This window comes from Taudactylus pleione, unplaced genomic scaffold, assembly GCF_031769625.1.
Source record: "Taudactylus pleione unplaced genomic scaffold, aTauple2 ptg001334l, whole genome shotgun sequence".
Classification (NCBI taxonomy): domain Eukaryota; kingdom Metazoa; phylum Chordata; class Amphibia; order Anura; family Myobatrachidae; genus Taudactylus; species Taudactylus pleione.
Window position 1 is genome coordinate 1,870,747 of NW_028285734.1, and position 21,336 is coordinate 1,892,082.

Sequence of the window (21,336 nt, forward strand, 5' to 3'; positions counted from 1 at the left end):
CAGATTATTACATTACTGATCTCTATAGTGATCTGCAGAACATTGCTCAGTTCCATCTATCCCCTGACATATACATAGTGATATATTCTGCAGATAATTACATTGCTGACCTCTCTAGTGATCTGCAGAACATTGCTCTGTCCCATCTACCCCCTGACAGATACACAGTGATATATTCAGCAGATTATTACATTACTGATCTCTATAGTGATCTGCAGAACATTGCTCAGTTCCATCTACCTCCTGACAGGTACATAGTGATATATTCTGCAGATTATTACATTACTGACCTCTCTAGTGATCTGCAGATCATTGCTCTGTCCCATCTATCACCTGACAGGAACATAGTGATATATTCTGCAGATTATTACATTACTGATCTCTCTAGTGATCTGCAGAACATTACTCTGACCCATCTACCACTTGACAGGTATATAATGATATATGCTGCAGATTATTACATTACTGACCTCTTTAGTGATCTGCAGAACATTGCTCTGACCCATCTACCCCCTGACAGGTATATAGTGATATATGCTGCAGAATTATTACATTACTGATCTCTCTAGTGATCTGCAGAACATTGCTCTGTCCCATCTATCACCTGACAGGTACATAGTGATATATTCTGCAGATTATTACATTACTGATCTCTCTAGTGATCTGCAGAACATTACTCTGACCCATCTACCACTTGACAGGTATATAATGATATATGCTGCAGATTATTACATTACTGACCTCTCTAGTGATCTACAGAACATTGCTCTGACCCATCTACCCCCTGACAGGTATATAGTGATATATGCTGCAGATTATTACATTACTGATCTCTCTAGTGATCTGCAGAACATTGCTCTGTCCCATCTATCACCTGACAGGTACATAGTGATATATTCTGCAGATTATTACATTACTGATCTCTCTAGTGATCTGCAGAACATTGCTCTGACCCATCTACCACTTGACAGGTATATAATGATATATGCTGCAGATTATTACATTACTGACCTCTCTAGTGATCTGCAGAACATTGCTCTGACCCATCTACCCCCTGACAGGTACATAGTGATATATTCTGCAGATTATTACATTACTGATCTCTCTAATGATCTGCAGAACATTGCTCTGTCCCATCTACCCCCTGACAGGTATATAATGATATATGCTGCAGATTATTACATTACTGATCTCTCTAGTGATCTGCAGAACATTGCTCTGTCCCATCTATCACCTGACAGGTACATAGTGATATATTCTGCAGATTATTACATTACTGATCTCTCTAATGACTGCAGAACATTGCTCTGACCCATCTACCACTTGACAGGTATATAATGATATATGCTGCAGATTATTACATGACTGACCACTCTAGTGATCTGCAGAACATTGCTCTGACCCATCTATCCCCTGACAGATGCACAGTGATATATTCTGCAGATTATTACATGACTGACCACTCTAGTGATCTGCAGAACATTGCTCTGACCCATCTACCCCCTGACAGATGCACAGTGATATATTCTGCAGATTATTACATGACTGGCCTCTCTAGTGATCTGCAGAACATTGCTCTGTCCCATCTACCCCCTGACAGATGCACAGTGATATATTCTGCAGATTATTACATGACTGGCCTCTCTAGTGATCTGCAGAACATTGCTCTGACCCATCTATCCCCTGACAGATGCACAGTGATATATTCTGCAGATTATTACATGATTGACCACTCTAGTGATCTGCAGAACATTGCTCTGTCCCATCTACCCCCTGACAGATGCACAGTGATATATTCTGCAGATTATTACATGATTGACCACTCTAGTGATCTGCAGAACATTGCTCTGTCCCATCTATCCCCTGACAAGTACATAGTGATATATTCTGCAGATTATTACATTACTGACTTCTCTAGTGATCTGCAGAACATTGCTCAGTTCCATCTATCCCCTGACATATACATAATGATATACTCTGCAGATTATTACATTGCTGACCTCTCTAGTGATCTGCAGAACATTGCTCTGTCCCATCTACCCCCTGACAGATACACAGTGATATATTCTGCAGATTATTACATTACTGACCTCTCTAGTGATCTGCAGAACATTGCTCTGTCCCATCTATCACCCGACAGGTACATAGTGATATATTCTGCAGATTATTACATTATTCATCTCTCTAGTGATCTGCAGAACATTGCTCTGACCCATCTACCCCCTGACAGGTATATAGTGATATATGCTGCAGATTATTACATTACTGATCTCTCTAGTGATCTGCAGAACATTACTCTGACCCATCTACCCCCTGACAGGTATATAATGATATATGCTGCAGATTATTACATTACTGACCTCTCTAGTGATCTGCAGAACATTGCTCTGACCCATCTACCCCCTGACAGGTATATAGTGATATATGCTGCAGATTATTACATTACTGATCTCTCTAGTGATCTGCAGAACATTACTCTGACCCATCTACCCCCTGACAGGTATATAATGATATATGCTGCAGATTACTACATTACTGACCTCTCTAGTGATCTGCAGAACATTTCTCTGTCCCATCTATCCCCTGACAAGTTCATAGTGATATATTCTGCAGATTACTACATTACTGACTTCTCTAGTGATCTGCAGAACATTGCTCAGTTCCATCTATCCCCTGACATATACATAGTGATATATTCTGCAGATAATTACATTGCTGACCTCTCTAGTGATCTGCAGAACATTGCTCTGTCCCATCTACCCCCTGACAGATACACAGTGATATATTCTGCAGATTATTACATTACTGATCTCTATAGTGATCTGCAGAACATTGCTCAGTTCCATCTATCCCCTGACATATACATAGTGATATATTCTGCAGATAATTACATTGCTGACCTCTCTAGTGATCTGCAGAACATAACTCTGACCCATCTACCCCTTGACAGGTACATAGTGATATATGCTGCAGATTATTACATTACTGACCTCTCTAGTGATCTGCAGAACATTACTCTGACCCATCTACCCCCTGACAGGTATATAGTGATATATGCTGCAGATTATTACATTACTGATCTCTCTAGTGATCTGCAGAACATTACTCTGACCCATCTACCACTTGACAGGTATATAATGATATATGCTGCAGATTATTACATTACTGACCTCTCTAGTGATCTGCAGAACATTGCTCTGACCCATCTACCCCCTGACAGGTATATAGTGATATATTCTGCAGATTATTACATTATTCATCTCTCTATTGATCTGCAGAACATTGCTCTGACCCATCTATCCCCTGACAGATGCATAGTGATATATTCTGCAGATTATTACATGACTGGCCTCTCTAGTGATCTGCAGAACATTGCTCTGACCCATCTATCCCCTGACAGATGCACAGTGATATATTCTGCAGATTATTACATGACTGGCCTCTCTAGTGATCTGCAGAACATTGCTCTGACCCATCTATCCCCTGACAGATGCACAGTGATATATTCTGCAGATTATTACATGACTGGCCTCTCTAGTGATCTGCAGAACATTGCTCTGACCCATCTACCCCCTGACAGATGCATAGTGATATATTCTGCAGATTATTACATGACTGGCCTCTCTAGTGATCTGCAGAACATTGCTCTGACCCATCTATCCCCTGACAGATGCACAGTGATATATTCTGCAGATTATTACTTGATTGACCACTCTAGTGATCTGCAGAACATTGCTCTGTCCCATCTACCCCCTAACAGATGCACAGTGATATATTCTGCAGATTATTACATGATTGACCACTCTAGTGATCTGCAGAACATTGCTCTGTCCCATCTACCCCCTGACAGATACACAGTGATATATTCTGCAGATTATTACATTACTGACCTCTCTAGTGATCTGCAGAACATTGCTCAGTCCCATCTATCACCTGACAGGTACATGGTGATATATTCTGCAGATTATTACATTATTCATCTCTCTAGTGATCTGCAGAACATTGCTCTGACCCATCTACCCCCTGACAGGTATATAGTGATATATGCTGCAGATTATTACATTACTGATCTCTCTAGTGATCTGCAGAACATTACTCTGACCCATCTACCCCCTGACAGGTATATAATGATATATGCTGCAGATTATTACATTACTGACCTCTCTAGTGATCTGCAGAACATTGCTCTGACCCATCTACCCCCTGACAGGTATATAGTGATATATGCTGCAGATTATTACATTACTGATCTCTCTAGTGATCTGCAGAACATTGCTCTGACCCATCTACCCCCTGACAGGTATATAGTGATATATGCTGCAGATTATTACATTGCTGACCTCTCTAGTGATCTGCAGAACATTGCCCTGTCCCATCTACCCCCTGACAGATACACAGTGATATATTCTGCAGATTATTACATTACTGATCTCTATAGTGATCTGCAGAACATTGCTCAGTTCCATCTATCCCCTGACATATACATAGTGATATATTCTGCAGATAATTACATTGCTGACCTCTCTAGTGATCTGCAGAACATTGCTCTGTCCCATCTACCCCCTGACAGATACACAGTGATATATTCTGCAGATTATTACATTACTGATCTCTATAGTGATCTGCAGAACATTGCTCAGTTCCATCTACCCCCTGACAGGTACATAGTGATATATTCTGCAGATTATTACATTACTGACCTCTCTAGTGATCTGCAGACCATTGCTCTGTCCCATCTATCACCTGACAGGTACATAGTGATATATTCTGCAGATTATTACATTACTGATCTCTCTAGTGATCTGCAGAACATTACTCTGACCCATCTACCACTTAACAGGTATATAATGATATATGCTGCAGATTATTACATTACTGACCTCTCTAGTGATCTGCAGAACATTGCTCTGATCCATCTACCCCCTGACAGGTATATAGTGATATATGCTGCAGATTATTACATTACTGATCTCTCTACTGATCTGCAGAACATTGCTCTGTCCCATCTATCACCTGACAGGTACATAGTGATATATTCTGCAGATTATTACATTACTGATCTCTCTAGTGATCTGCAGAACATTACTCTGACCCATCTACCACTTGACAGGTATATAATGATATATGCTGCAGATTATTACATTACTGACCTCTCTAGTGATCTGCAGAACATTGCTCTGACCCATCTACCCCCTGACAGGTATATAGTGATATATTCTGCAGATTATTACATTATTCATCTCTCTAGTGATCTGCAGAACATTACTCTGACCCATCTACCCCTTGACAGGTACATAGTGATATATTCTGCAGATTATTACATTACTGACCTCTCTAGTGATCTGCAGAACATTGCTCTGACCCATCTACCCCCTGACAGGTATATAATGATATATGCTGCAGATTACTACATTACTGACCTCTCTAGTGATCTGCAGAACATTACTCTGACCCATCTACCCCCTGACAGGTATATAATGATATATGCTGCAGATTATTACATTACTGACCTCTCTAGTGATCTGCAGAACATTGCTCTGACCCATCTACCCCCTGACAGGTATATAGTGATATATGCTGCAGATTATTACATTACTGATCTCTCTAGTGATCTGCAGAACATTACTCTGACCCATCTACCCCCTGACAGGTATATAATGATATATGCTGCAGATTACTACATTACTGACCTCTCTAGTGATCTGCAGAACATTGCTCTGTCCCATCTATCCCCTGACAAGTACATAGTGATATATTCTGCAGATTACTACATTACTGACTTCTCTCGTGATCTGCAGAACATTGCTCAGTTCCATCTATCCCCTGACATATACATAGTGATCTATTCTGCAGATAATTACATTGCTGACCTCTCTAGTGATCTGCAGAACATTGCTCTGTCCCATCTACCCCCTGACAGATACACAGTGATATATTCTGCAGATTATTACATTACTGATCTCTATAGTGATCTGCAGAACATTGCTCAGTTCCACCTATCCCCTGACATATACATAGTGATATATTCTGCAGATAATTACATTGCTGACCTCTCTAGTGATCTGCAGAACATTGCTCTGTCCCATCTACCCCCTGACAGATACACAGTGATATATTCTGCAGATTATTACATTACTGATCTCTATAGTGATCTGCAGAACATTGCTCAGTTCCATCTACCCCCTGACAGGTACATAGTGATATATTCTGCAGATTATTACATTATTCATCTCTCTAGTGATCTGCAGAACATAACTCTGACCCATCTACCCCTTGACAGGTACATAGTGATATATTCTGCAGATTATTACATTACTGACCTCTCTAGTGATCTGCAGAACATTGCTCTGACCCATCTTCCCCCTGACAGGTATATAGTGATATATGCTGCAGATGATTACATTACTGATCTCTCTAGTGATCTGCAGAACATTACTCTGACCCATCTACCCCCTGACAGGTATATAATGATATATGCTGCAGATTATTACATTACTGACCTCTCTAGTGATCTGCAGAACATTGCTCTGACCCATCTACCCCCTGACAGGTATATAGTGATATATGCTGCAGATTATTACATTACTGATCTCTCTAGTGATCTGCAGAACATTACTCTGACCCATCTACCCCCTGACAGGTATATAATGATATATGCTGCAGATTACTACATTACTGACCTCTCTAGTGATCTGCAGAACATTGCTCTGTCCCATCTATCCCCTGACAAGTACATAGTGATATATTCTGCAGATTACTAAATTACTGACTTCTCTAGTGATCTGCAGAACATTGCTCAGTTCCATCTATCCCCTGACATATACATAGTGATATATTCTGCAGATAATTACATTGCTGACCTCTCTAGTGATCTGCAGAACATTGCCCTGTCCCATCTACCCCCTGACAGATACACAGTGATATATTCTGCAGATTATTACATTACTGATCTCTATAGTGATCTGCAGAACATTGCTCAGTTCCATCTATCCCCTGACATATACATAGTGATATATTCTGCAGATAATTACATTGCTGACCTCTCTAGTGATCTGCAGAACATTGCTCAGTCCCATCTACCCCCTGACAGATACACAGTGATATATTCTGCAGATTATTACATTACTGATCTCTATAGTGATCTGCAGAACATTGCTCAGTTCCATCTACCCCCTGACAGGTACATAGTGATATATTCTGCAGATTATTACATTACTGACCGCTCTAGTGATCTGCAGAACATTGCTCTGTCCCATCTATCACCTGACAGGTACATAGTGATATATTCTGCAGATTATTACATTACTGATCTCTCTAGTGATCTGCAGAACATTACTCTGACCCATCTACCACTTGACAGGTATATAATGATATATGCTGCAGATTATTACATTACTGACCTCTCTAGTGATCTGCAGAACATTGCTCTGATCCATCTACCCCCTGACAGGTATATAGTGATATATGCTGCAGATTATTACATTACTGATCTCTCTAGTGATCTGCAGAACATTGCTCTGTCCCATCTATCACCTGACAGGTACATAGTGATATATTCTGCAGATTATTACATTACTGATCTCTCTAGTGATCTGCAGAACATTACTCTGACCCATCTACCACTTGACAGGTATATAATGAGATATGCTGCAGATTATTACATTACTGACCTCTCTAGTGATCTGCAGAACATTGCTCTGACCCATCTACCCCCTGACAGGTATATAGTGATATATTCTGCAGATTATTACATTATTCATCTCTCTAGTGATCTGCAGAACATTACTCTGACCCATCTACCCCTTGACAGGTACATAGTGATATATTCTGCAGATTATTACATTACTGACCTCTCTAGTGATCTGCAGAACATTGCTCTGACCCATCTTCCCCCTGACAGGTATATAGTGATATATGCTGCAGATGATTACATTACTGATCTCTCTAGTGATCTGCAGAACATTACTCTGACCCATCTACCCCCTGACAGGTATATAATGATATATGCTGCAGATTATTACATTACTGACCTCTCTAGTGATCTGCAGAACATTGCTCTGACCCATCTACCCCCTGACAGGTATATAGTGATATATGCTGCAGATTATTACATTACTGATCTCTCTAGTGATCTGCAGAACATTACTCTGACCCATCTACCCCCTGACAGGTATATAATGATATATGCTGCAGATTACTACATTACTGACCTCTCTAGTGATCTGCAGAACATTGCTCTGTCCCATCTATCCCCTGACAAGTACATAGTGATATATTCTGCAGATTACTAAATTACTGACTTCTCTAGTGATCTGCAGAACATTGCTCAGTTCCATCTATCCCCTGACATATACATAGTGATATATTCTGCAGATAATTACATTGCTGACCTCTCTAGTGATCTGCAGAACATTGCCCTGTCCCATCTACCCCCTGACAGATACACAGTGATATATTCTGCAGATTATTACATTACTGATCTCTATAGTGATCTGCAGAACATTGCTCAGTTCCATATATCCCCTGACATATACATAGTGATATATTCTGCAGATAATTACATTGCTGACCTCTCTAGTGATCTGCAGAACATTGCTCAGTCCCATCTACCCCCTGACAGATACACAGTGATATATTCTGCAGATTATTACATTACTGATCTCTATAGTGATCTGCAGAACATTGCTCAGTTCCATCTACCCCCTGACAGGTACATAGTGATATATTCTGCAGATTATTACATTACTGACCGCTCTAGTGATCTGCAGAACATTGCTCTGTCCCATCTATCACCTGACAGGTACATAGTGATATATTCTGCAGATTATTACATTACTGATCTCTCTAGTGATCTGCAGAACATTACTCTGACCCATCTACCACTTGACAGGTATATAATGATATATGCTGCAGATTATTACATTACTGACCTCTCTAGTGATCTGCAGAACATTGCTCTGATCCATCTACCCCCTGACAGGTATATAGTGATATATGCTGCAGATTATTACATTACTGATCTCTCTAGTGATCTGCAGAACATTGCTCTGTCCCATCTATCACCTGACAGGTACATAGTGATATATTCTGCAGATTATTACATTACTGATCTCTCTAGTGATCTGCAGAACATTACTCTGACCCATCTACCACTTGACAGGTATATAATGATATATGCTGCAGATTATTACATTACTGACCTCTCTAGTGATCTGCAGAACATTGCTCTGACCCATCTACCCCCTGACAGGTATATAGTGATATATTCTGCAGATTATTACATTATTCATCTCTCTAGTGATCTGCAGAACATTACTCTGACCCATCTACCCCTTGACAGGTACATAGTGATATATTCTGCAGATTATTACATTACTGACCTCTCTAGTGATCTGCAGAACATTGCTCTGACCCATCTACCCCCTGACAGGTATATAGTGATATATACTGCAGATTATTACATTACTGATCTCTCTAGTGATCTGCAGAACATTACTCTGACCCATCTACCCCCTGACAGGTATATAATGATATATGCTGCAGATTATTACATTACTGACCTCTCTAGTGATCTGCAGAACATTACTCTGACCCATCTACCCCCTGACAGGTATATAATGATATATGCTGCAGATTACTACATTACTGACCTCTCTAGTGATCTGCAGAACATTGCTCTGTCCCATCTATCCCCTGACAAGTACATAGTGATATATTCTGCAGATTACTACATTACTGACTTCTCTAGTGATCTGCAGAACATTGCTCAGTTCCATCTATCCCCTGACATATACATAGTGATATATTCTGCAGATAATTACATTGCTGACCTCTCTATTGATCTGCAGAACATTGCTCTGTCCCATCTACCCCCTGACAGATACACAGTGATATATTCTGCAGATTATTACATTACTGATCTCTATAGTGATCTGCAGAACATTGCTCATTTCCATCTACCCCCTGACAGGTACATAGTGATATATTCTGCAGATTATTACATTACTGACCTCTCTAGTGATCTGCAGAACATTGCTCTGTCCCATCTATCACCTGACAGGTACATAGTGATATATTCTGCAGAGTATTACATTACTGATCTCTCCAGTGATCTGCAGAACATTGCTCTGACCCATCTACCACTTGACAGGTATATAATGATATATGCTGCAGATTATTACATTACTGACCTCTCTAGTGATCTGCAGAACATTGCTCTGACCCATCTACCCCCTGACAGGTATATAGTGATATATGCTGCAGATTATTACATTACTGATCTCTCTAGTGATCTGCAGAACATTGCTCTGTCCCATCTATCACCTGACAGGTACATAGTGATATATTCTGCAGATTATTACATTACTGATCTCTCTAGTGATCTGCAGAACATTGCTCTGACCCATCTACCACTTGACAGGTATATAATGATATATGCTGCAGATTATTACATTACTGACCTCTCTAGTGATCTGCAGAACATTGCTCTTACCCATCTACCCCCTGACAGGTATATAGTGATATATGCTGCAGATTATTACATTACTGATCTCTCTAGTGATCTGCAGAACATTGCTCTGTCCCATCTATCACCTGACAGGTACATAGTTATATATTTTGCAGATTATTACATTACTGATCTCTCTAGTGATCTGCAGAACATTGCTCTGACCCATCTTCCACTTGACAGGTATATAATGATATATGCTGCAGATTATTACATTACTGACCTCTCTAGTGATCTGCGGAACATTGCTCTGACCCATCTACCCCCTGACAGGTACATAGTGATATATTCTGCAGATTATTACATTACTGATCTCTCTAGTGATCTGCAGAACATTGCTCTGTCCCATCTACCCCCTGACAGGTATATAATGATATATGCTGCAGATTATTACATTACTGATCTCTCTAGTGATCTGCAGAACATTGCTCTGTCCCATCTATCACCTGACAGGTACATAGTGATATATTCTGCAGATTATTACATTACTGATCTCTCTAGTGATCTGCAGAACATTGCTCTGACCCATCTACCACTTGACAGGTATATAATGATATATGCTGCAGATTATTACATTACTGACCTTTCTAGTGATCTGCAGAACATTGCTCTGACCCATCTACCCCCTGACAGGTACATAGTGATATATTCTGCAGATTATTACATTACTGATCTCTCTAGTGATCTGCAGAACATTGCTCTGTCCCATCTACCCCCTGACAGGTATATAGTGATATATGCTGCAGGTTATTACATTACTGACTTCTCTAGTGATCTGCAGAACATTACTCTGACCCATCTACCCCCTGACAGGTATATAGTGATATATGCTGCAGGTTATTACATTACTGACTTCTCTAGTGATCTGCAGAACATTGCTCTGACCCATCTACCCCCTGACAGGTATATAGTGATATATACTGCAGATGATTACATTACTGATCTCTCTAGTGATCTGCAGAACATTACTCTGACCCATCTACCCCCTGACAGGTATATAATGATATATGCTGCAGATTATTACATTACTGACCTCTCTAGTGATCTGCAGAACATTACTCTGACCCATCTACCCCCTGACAGGTATATAATGATATATGCTGCAGATTACTACATTACTGACCTCTCTAGTGATCTGCAGAACATTGCTCTGTCCCATCTATCCCCTGACAAGTACATAGTGATATATTCTGCAGATTACTACATTACTGACTTCTCTAGTGATCTGCAGAACATTGCTCAGTTCCATCTATCCCCTGACATATACATAGTGATATATTCTGCAGATAATTACATTGCTGACCTCTCTATTGATCTGCAGAACATTGCTCTGTCCCATCTACCCCCTGACAGATACACAGTGATATATTCTGCAGATTATTACATTACTGATCTCTATAGTGATCTGCAGAACATTGCTCAGTTCCATCTACCCCCTGACAGGTACATAGTGATATATTCTGCAGATTATTACATTACTGACCTCTCTAGTGATCTGCAGAACATTGCTCTGTCCCATCTATCACCTGACAGGTACATACTGATATATTCTGCAGAGTATTACATTACTGATCTCTCCAGTGATCTGCAGAACATTGCTCTGACCCATCTACCACTTGACAGGTATATAATGATATATGCTGCAGATTATTACATTACTGACCTCTCTAGTGATCTGCAGAACATTGCTCTGACCCATCTACCCCCTGACAGGTATATAGTGATATATGCTGCAGATTATTACATTACTGATCTCTCTAGTGATCTGCAGAACATTGCTCTGTCCCATCTATCACCTGACAGGTACATAGTGATATATTCTGCAGATTATTACATTACTGATCTCTCTAGTGATCTGCAGAACATTGCTCTGACCCATCTACCACTTGACAGGTATATAATGATATATGCTGCAGATTATTACATTACTGACCTCTCTAGTGATCTGCAGAACATTGCTCTTACCCATCTACCCCCTGACAGGTATATAGTGATATATGCTGCAGATTATTACATTACTGATCTCTCTAGTGATCTGCAGAACATTGCTCTGTCCCATCTATCACCTGACAGGTACATAGTGATATATTCTGCAGATTATTACATTACTGATCTCTCTAGTGATCTGCAGAACATTGCTCTGACCCATCTTCCACTTGACAGGTATATAATGATATATGCTGCAGATTATTACATTACTGACCTCTCTAGTGATCTGCGGAACATTGCTCTGACCCATCTACCCCCTGACAGGTACATAGTGATATATTCTGCAGATTATTACATTACTGATCTCTCTAGTGATCTGCAGAACATTGCTCTGTCCCATCTACCCCCTGACAGGTATATAATGATATATGCTGCAGATTATTACATTACTGATCTCTCTAGTGATCTGCAGAACATTGCTCTGTCCCATCTATCACCTGACAGGTACATAGTGATATATTCTGCAGATTATTACATTACTGATCTCTCTAGTGATCTGCAGAACATTGCTCTGCCCCATCTACCACTTGACAGGTATATAATGATATATGCTGCAGATTATTACATTACTGACCTTTCTAGTGATCTGCAGAACATTGCTCTGACCCATCTACCCCCTGACAGGTACATAGTGATATATTCTGCAGATTATTACATTACTGATCTCTCTAGTGATCTGCAGAACATTGCTCTGTCCCATCTACCCCCTGACAGGTATATAGTGATATATGCTGCAGGTTATTACATTACTGACTTCTCTAGTGATCTGCAGAACATTACTCTGACCCATCTACCCCCTGACAGGTATATAGTGATATATGCTGCAGGTTATTACATTACTGACTTCTCTAGTGATCTGCAGAACATTACTCTGACCCATCTACCCCCTGACAGGTATATAGTGATATATGCTGCAGATTATTACATTACTGACCTCTCTAGTGATCTGCAGAACATTGCTCTGACCCATCTACCCCCTGACAGGTATATAATGAATATGCTGCAGATTACTACATTACTGACCTCTCTAGTGATCTGCAGAACATTGCTCTGTCCCATCTATCCCCTGACAAGTACATAGTGATATATTCTGCAGATTACTACATTACTGACTTCTCTAGTAATCTGCAGAACATTGCTCAGTTCCATCTATCCCCTGACATATACATAGTGATATATTCTGCAGATAATTACATTGCTGACCTCTCTAGTGATCTGCAGAACATTGCTCTGTCCCATCTACCCCCTGACAGATACACAGTGATATATTCTGCAGATTATTACATTACTGATCTCTATAGTGATCTGCAGAACATTGCTCAGTTCCATCTATCCCCTGACATATACATAGTGATATATTCTGCAGATAATTACATTGCTGACCTCTCTAGTGATCTGCAGAACATTGCTCTGTCCCATCTACCCCCTGACAGATACACAGTGATATATTCAGCAGATTATTACATTACTGATCTCTATAGTGATCTGCAGAACATTGCTCAGTTCCATCTACCCCCTGACAGGTACATAGTGATATGTTCTGCAGATTATTACATTACTGACCTCTCTAGTGATCTGCAGATCATTGCTCTGTCCCATCTATCACCTGACAGGTACATAGTGATATATTCTGCAGATTATTACATTACTGATCTCTCTAGTGATCTGCAGAACATTACTCTGACCCATCTACCACTTGACAGGTATATAATGATATATGCTGCAGATTATTACATTACTGACCTCTCTAGTGATCTACAGAACATTGCTCTGACCCATCTACCCCCTGACAGGTATATAGTGATATATGCTGCAGATTATTACATTACTGATCTCTCTAGTGATCTGCAGAACATTGCTCTGTCCCATCTATCACCTGACAGGTACATAGTGATATATTCTGCAGATTATTACATTACTGATCTCTCTAGTGATCTGCAGAACATTGCTCTGACCCATCTACCACTTGACAGGTATATAATGATATATGCTGCAGATTATTACATTACTGACCTCTCTAGTGATCTGCAGAACATTGCTCTGACCCATCTACCCCCTGACAGGTACATACTAGTGATATATTCTGCAGATTATTACATTACTGATCTCTCTAATGATCTGCAGAACATTGCTCTGTCCCATCTACCCCCTGACAGGTATATAATGATATATGCTGCAGATTATTACATTACTGATCTCTCTAGTGATCTGCAGAACATTGCTCTGTCCCATCTATCACCTGACAGGTACATAGTGATATATTCTGCAGATTATTACATTACTGATCTCTCTAGTGATCTGCAGAACATTGCTCTGACCCATCTACCACTTGACAGGTATATAATGATATATGCTGCAGATTATTACATTACTGACCTCTCTAGTGATCTGCAGAACATTGCTCTGACCCATCTACCCCCTGACAGGTACATAGTGATATATTCTGCAGATTATTACATTACTGATCTCTCTAGTGATCTGCAGAACATTGCTCTGTCCCATCTACCCCCTGACAGGTATATAGTGATATATGCTGCAGGTTATTACATTACTGACTTCTCTAGTGATCTGCAGAACATTACTCTGACCCATCTACCCCCTGACAGGTATATAGTGATATATGCTGCAGGTTATTACATTACTGACTTCTCTAGTGATCTGCAGAACATTACTCTGACCCATCTACCCCCTGACAGGTATATAGTGATATATGCTGCAGATTATTACATTACTGATCTCTCTAGTGATCTGCAGAACATTGCTCTGACCCATCTACCCCCTGACAGGTATATAGTGATATATGCTGCAGATTATTACATTACTGACCTCTCTAGTGATCTGCAGAACATTGTCTGACCCATCTACCCCCTGACACATACATAGTGATATATTCTGCAGATTATTACATTGCTGACTTCTCTAGTGATCTGCAGAACATTGCTCAGTTCCATCTATCCCCTGACATATACATAGTGATATATTCTGCAGATTATTACATTGCTGACCTCTCTAGTGATCTGCAGAACATTGCTCTGTCCCATCTACCCCCTGACAGATACACAGTGATATATTCTGCAGATTATTACATTACTGACCTCTCTAGTGATCTGCAGAACATTGCTCAGTTCCATCTACCCCCTGACAGGTACTTAGTGATATATTCTGCAGATTACTACATTACTGATCTCTATAGTGATCTGCAGAACATTGCTCTGTCCCATCTACCACCTGACAGGTATATAATGATATATGCTGCAGATTATCACATTACTGACCTCTCTAGTGATCTGCAGAACATTGCTCTGACCCATCTACCCCCTGACAGGTATATAGTGATATATGCTGCAGATTATCACATTACTGACCTCTCTAGTGATCTGCAGAACATTACTCTGACCCATCTACCCCCTGACAGGTATATAGTGATATATGCTGCAGATTATTACATTACTGACCTCTCTAGTGATCTGCAGAACATTGCTCTGACCCATCTACCCCGACAGGTATATAGTGATATATGCTGCAGATTATTACATTACTGATCTCTCTAGTGATCTGCAGAACATTACTCTGACCCATCTACCCCCTGACAGGTATATAGTGATATATGCTGCAGGTTATTACATTACTGACCTCTCTAGTGATCTGCAGAAAATTGCTCTGACCCATCTACCCCCTGACAGGTATATAGTGATATATGCTGCAGGTTATTACATTACTGACTTCTCTAGTGATCTGCAGAACATTACTCTGACCCATCTACCCCCTGACAGGTATATAATGATATATGCTGCAGATTATTACATTACTGACCTCTCTAGTGATCTGCAGAACATTGCTCTGACCCATCTACCCCCTGACAGGTATATAATGTTATATGCTGCAGATTATTACATTACTGACCTCTCTAGTGATCTGCAGAACATTGTTCTGGCTATGTGGACTCTCTCAGTCATTCCTTTGTTCTTCTCTCATAATTTTTATTAAACATTTCTATGTTGTAACTTGGTTGTCATGAGGTCTATTTATTGAGGGGTGAAAATCCGTAAACACCATCTCCCCTTGCTGGTTGTAAAGTAATAAACTTATATATAAAATTCATTGGTCTGTTTGTTTTGTCTGTCCCGTTATGCATTTGGAAACCCCTGCACCGATTGGAATGAAACCATTGCAAGGTGATCCAGTTGGTTCCTGGCCAGGTTTTAGGGGGTTAGGGTCCCGGTCGGACCTCCTGTTGGTTTACCCTGGGCAATATTTTGACCCGGGGATTCTGGGCAGAACTTGGATTTGGATGAAAACTTCACAGAGGGGTGGCAACTGGTCTGGGATGCCTAACTTAATAACTTGAAGAATGAAACCTAGGAAACACCGGGTACTTCAGTTAGTAATAATATAAATAAAACATTAATTAGAGGAACTGAAAGTTCCAGCCAGCCCGGTCATGCATGTGCAGGTCTCCTAAGACTGGCCCGGTGGAGCAGTAAATTAACCCTTAACACTGTGTACTGGTATGATTAGGATGGCTGAGTATCTCTAAGCTGCCCCAATGCTGTATTAATGATAAATAGTCCATCATGGAATTTTATTGAATAGACCCTTATATGCTTCAAGAGGATTACACGCTGAGCCGAGGTGGCCATCCCTGCATCACACAGTAGATAACGGACATATTATATGACATCGTATATCACCTTGGTGTCGTTCAGGTCCTTGCTGGGCTGTTGTGGTGAGATCACGACTTTGATGCTTTTGTTTAGGGGCCATTTTTCCTCATTTCGGGGCTTGGTCACAGTTTTGGGGTTGTAGACAAGGGTGACGTCCAGTGCGCTCGAACCGCGGACATCGAATGACTCGGCCCCTTTTGGAGCAGACCTGAAAAGGGTAAAATAATAATTTGTTATAGAGGAACGTTGTGAAGAGTCCCGGCCCTCTAGCTGTGCCATCAGCCATGGTTGTATCACACATGGGGTAAGCATGGTGACTATATAAATTGAATACTACTTTCTGTGGCTAGTCTCTGCAGCATGACAAGTCTATCTGCATCTTGTCAGCTATTGCGGAACTACAAGTGCTATCATACCCCTGGTCGAACGCCCCCAGGAGCCGGCCCTGTTCGCAGCTTACTCAATCTGGTCGCCGGAACCCACCTGCCAGGTCCAGGAAGACAGACCCTGGGCTTGGTGCTCTGACAACACAGGGGCAACATGCCGCGGTTTTGTACAATGGTCCTGGTTGTTGCACCCGCTTTGCCCACAGCTAAGGAAACACTGCGAGCAGTCACACAGGAATCATTCTGCATTTGCGCAGAACAGGTCCTACGCCTGCGCAGACCCAGAACCATCTAATTTCTATGTACGCCATTGGGTTTGCATACAAATCCAAATAAGGCCCTTTGTTCTACAAGAAAAGAAGTGTAAGAAAAATACTAGTGTAACTTTAACATACTTAGCATGGGCTGTATTAGAACTAAATTATTCCTGTTCCCCTGTCTTACAGTGCACACAGTTTTCTATAACAGCCATTTAATATAGTTATCACTCATCTCCAAACATATTATAACCTCATTCCCCATTCCCTGGATCTGGTGCATTCCTGAGACTGATATCACGCATACATTAGCATGATATAATATGACACAGATTGGCGCGTTTCACCGATTACTGATACAACAATCCACAGGCCATGACTGGGAAGTCTCCTGAAACTGGGTCAAGGAGAAGAGATTTGAAACAGGGAAGGGTGGAAATTGTCCTTTGTAGGGAAAGATTTACAGACAAAACAAGACACAACATTTTGCAGAGGAAGTTTATTACATGGATATAGATGTCCAAACAGAAGTATGGCTGTAAGGTGGATACACATTAGGCGACCTCCCGATGCGTCGCCCGATATGTTGTTCACCAGCACCATTGAACTTGTCGGTGTTGGCAGCTGGGTCACGCCGTCATCCGTGCATGCACAGACAATGGAACGACATCAATGTCGGGCAGCAGGTGAAGGCGCATAATGGGTATAATGGGTGTAATAGATATATCTCAAATTTTGCCCCAGTGTTTGACAAGCTTCTGCCTCGTAGCACCTAGACGGGTACAATATCATCTATTGTACCCGTCTAGGTGCTAAAAGACAGAAGCTTGTCAAACACTGGGGCAAAATTTGAGAGCACTTAAAAAAAAAAGGCACACAGCAAAAGGGGTATGGCTTGCATGATTATAGGGGTGTTGCTTTGCATCATTATGGGGTGTGGCTTTGCAACATTATGGGGGTGTGGCTTTGCAACATTATGGGGGTGTGGCTTTGCAACATTATGGGGTGTGGCTTTGCATCATTATGGGGGTGTGGCTTTGCAACATTATGGGGGTGTGGCTTTGCATCATTATAGGGGTGTGGCTTCGTGATCTGCTCTATGTAACCATGTCGGCCGAGCAGAGAGCCATAAGGCGGAACTGCTCGGCCAGACATTTGCTAATAGTGCGAGATGGCCAGTCCGTCCTTGTGTACACCTATAGCAGCTGCATCTCCCTTAATGTTCTATAACCATACCAATGCTTGGACGCTACCAGGACTTAAGCTCAAAGTAGTAAAACCTTGAGCCTGATTCGATGGTGACCATACATCTCCAATGGTAAGGGGTCAGAACCCGCACAGGGCATGTTCTGTGCAGGTGCAGGACAGGTCCTGCAATTTACGCTTGCAGACCCCCCCCCCAAGCGTTTTGGGGGGCGGAACAGGGGCATGGCTTGTTACCATTCCCGGAAATGGGGGCATGTTGCCCCCGTTTCCCGTGAGGGACGAGGCCAGGGTCTGGGTCGGTGGACACAGATTCCTGGTGTCTGAAGTGACTAATCACCCAGTCAGGCTGCGGGAAGCTTCGGCTCCCGCAGTCTGACCAAAGGAGCAACTGTTGCGACAAATCGGACGCAATGGTTGCCTTGGTGCTTGCAAGTGCAGAAAGGAGGTGTCTGACCCATACTTGCATTATAATGGATGGAATTGCAAAGCTGCTTGTGTGCGGCTCTACACAGTGCCGTAACTAGGATGGTGCAGCCGGTGCCACCACACAGAGCGCAACAGCCCTAAGGGCGGAACACCGGCCGCCCACCTCATTCTCTCTCTGCTGGCACTGGGCGGCCGCGGCTTAATCTACGATGCGTGGCTGTGGCGCCCAGCAGTGTACAGGAGCGGAAGACAGTCAGCCGCAGCCTCCCCCATGTGACACTCACTGTGACTCAGTCTGAGTCTCCACCTCACGAGTCCCGGCGCCGGCATCTTAAAGCCGTGGCTGCATCTATTGGGGCGGGAGAAAGACGTCATTATATCATGACGTCTCCCCGCCCAAGGCTCCCACAGTTCCTTGAGAGAAGTCACTGTCACTCTTAGGAGCTGCTGCCGTTGGGTGGGTCGGGCAGGGAGCGGCGCGCTGCGCAGCAAGTGGCACGGCGCTGTGTGGGGCTCAGTGGACACTGGACAGAACCTGCCAGGTGAGGTCACCCCCAACCCTGAATTGCTAGTACATGTGCAGCAGCACAGGTAGGCCGTTTGCAACGAAGGTGTGGGACTACAAGTCTCAGCAGCTTGCCTTTTGCCTGGTCTACACACAACTGGATGACAATAAGCACAGCTAGCAGACACCCAGCCACCAGCACAATAGTACTCTATCAGTAGCCACATCAATAAAGCTTGTTATGTGGCTTTATTGCACTCAGCTCACACGGGAGAATGAGAGGTGTGTATTTGTGGGACATGCAAATTTCCCTCTCAGATGTGCATATATGTATTTGTCTATTATGTGCCATCATTGTAATAAATTAATACATCATCATTATGTTAATTACTCATCGCTCGCCCACAGCCAAAAGTCACACAAATATTTGTATACATAGGGCCTGTTTCAGAGCCAGACGCAATTAGCGCTCGCTCGTCCTGAAAATAGGGGTGGCTATTCAAATGAACCGTTCGCTGTTTGCGGTCTGTTCACGCCTCTAGGTCTGAACGAGCGAACAAAACTTGCGGTCGTTTTTTGGGAAACTACGCCCCCTGGCCGCTCGCATTCCTACGTCATGTCCGCTATTTATTAGATTCATCGAGTACATCGCTGCTCGCTATTCTTGTGGTTGGTTTTTGCTACCACAATTTTGCGAGCAGTTCTGGCTAAAAAAAACCCCAGTGACGTGGTCAATGACGCTGCTGTTTTAATTATGCACACCCATAAAACGCCCGTTTTGACCTTTAAGCACGCCTGCGATCGGATCTCCACCCCCCGTTTTCAAGCACCTTCCCCTGTTACCACCCACATACGCCTCCTCCTGTCACTCTAATTATCAGGCATTCGCTATTTCGCGAGCACATGAATTTCGGCCGCACTGACTGGTTCGCGCATGCGTATAACGATCCGTACGCATGCGCAGTTGGGCAAACATCGCTCGGAGCAAACGAGCTGCTGCTTACGAGTGGCTCTGAATCAGGCCCATAATCTATATAAAGCAGGTCAGATGATCCTCCTGTCTTATGTAGCACATTCCGATGCTGGTGATTATTGTTATATAGGCAGTTTGGGGGGGGGGGGACCAATGCTCTATCTCGCACAGGGCACCAGAATGTCTAGAACTGCTCTGCGACTACGAATCCTGCCCCTTATCACCACAGGTACTGCCGGCTGGGCACGGACAGGACACCGGTGCTGGGAACACCATCTATGGACTTTGGACTTTGAGATTGAAACCCCTCCATGAACATGGTCTCGTTTGAATTAGTGTTTTGTTTCCCTTCTCCATCCTGGCAGCGGTTCCGTCTCTTCCATCCGCATTTTTTCCTCCTTTCTTTTTAACTTCTCATATCAG

General features: G+C 42.2%; 1 protein-coding gene across 2 annotated transcripts in view; it reads right to left on the bottom strand.

Moving 5' to 3' along the window:
* LOC148443084 (protein-arginine deiminase type-1-like) overlaps positions 1-21,336 on the bottom strand; it is a 102,879-nt gene that overhangs the window by 64,279 nt on the left and 17,264 nt on the right. For both annotated transcript variants that reach the window (XM_088463249.1, XM_088463250.1), the window contains exon 2: positions 17,188-17,368. In XM_088463249.1, the coding sequence (XP_088319375.1) occupies positions 17,188-17,368 (181 nt within the window). The remainder of the gene's footprint in view (positions 1-17,187; positions 17,369-21,336) is intronic.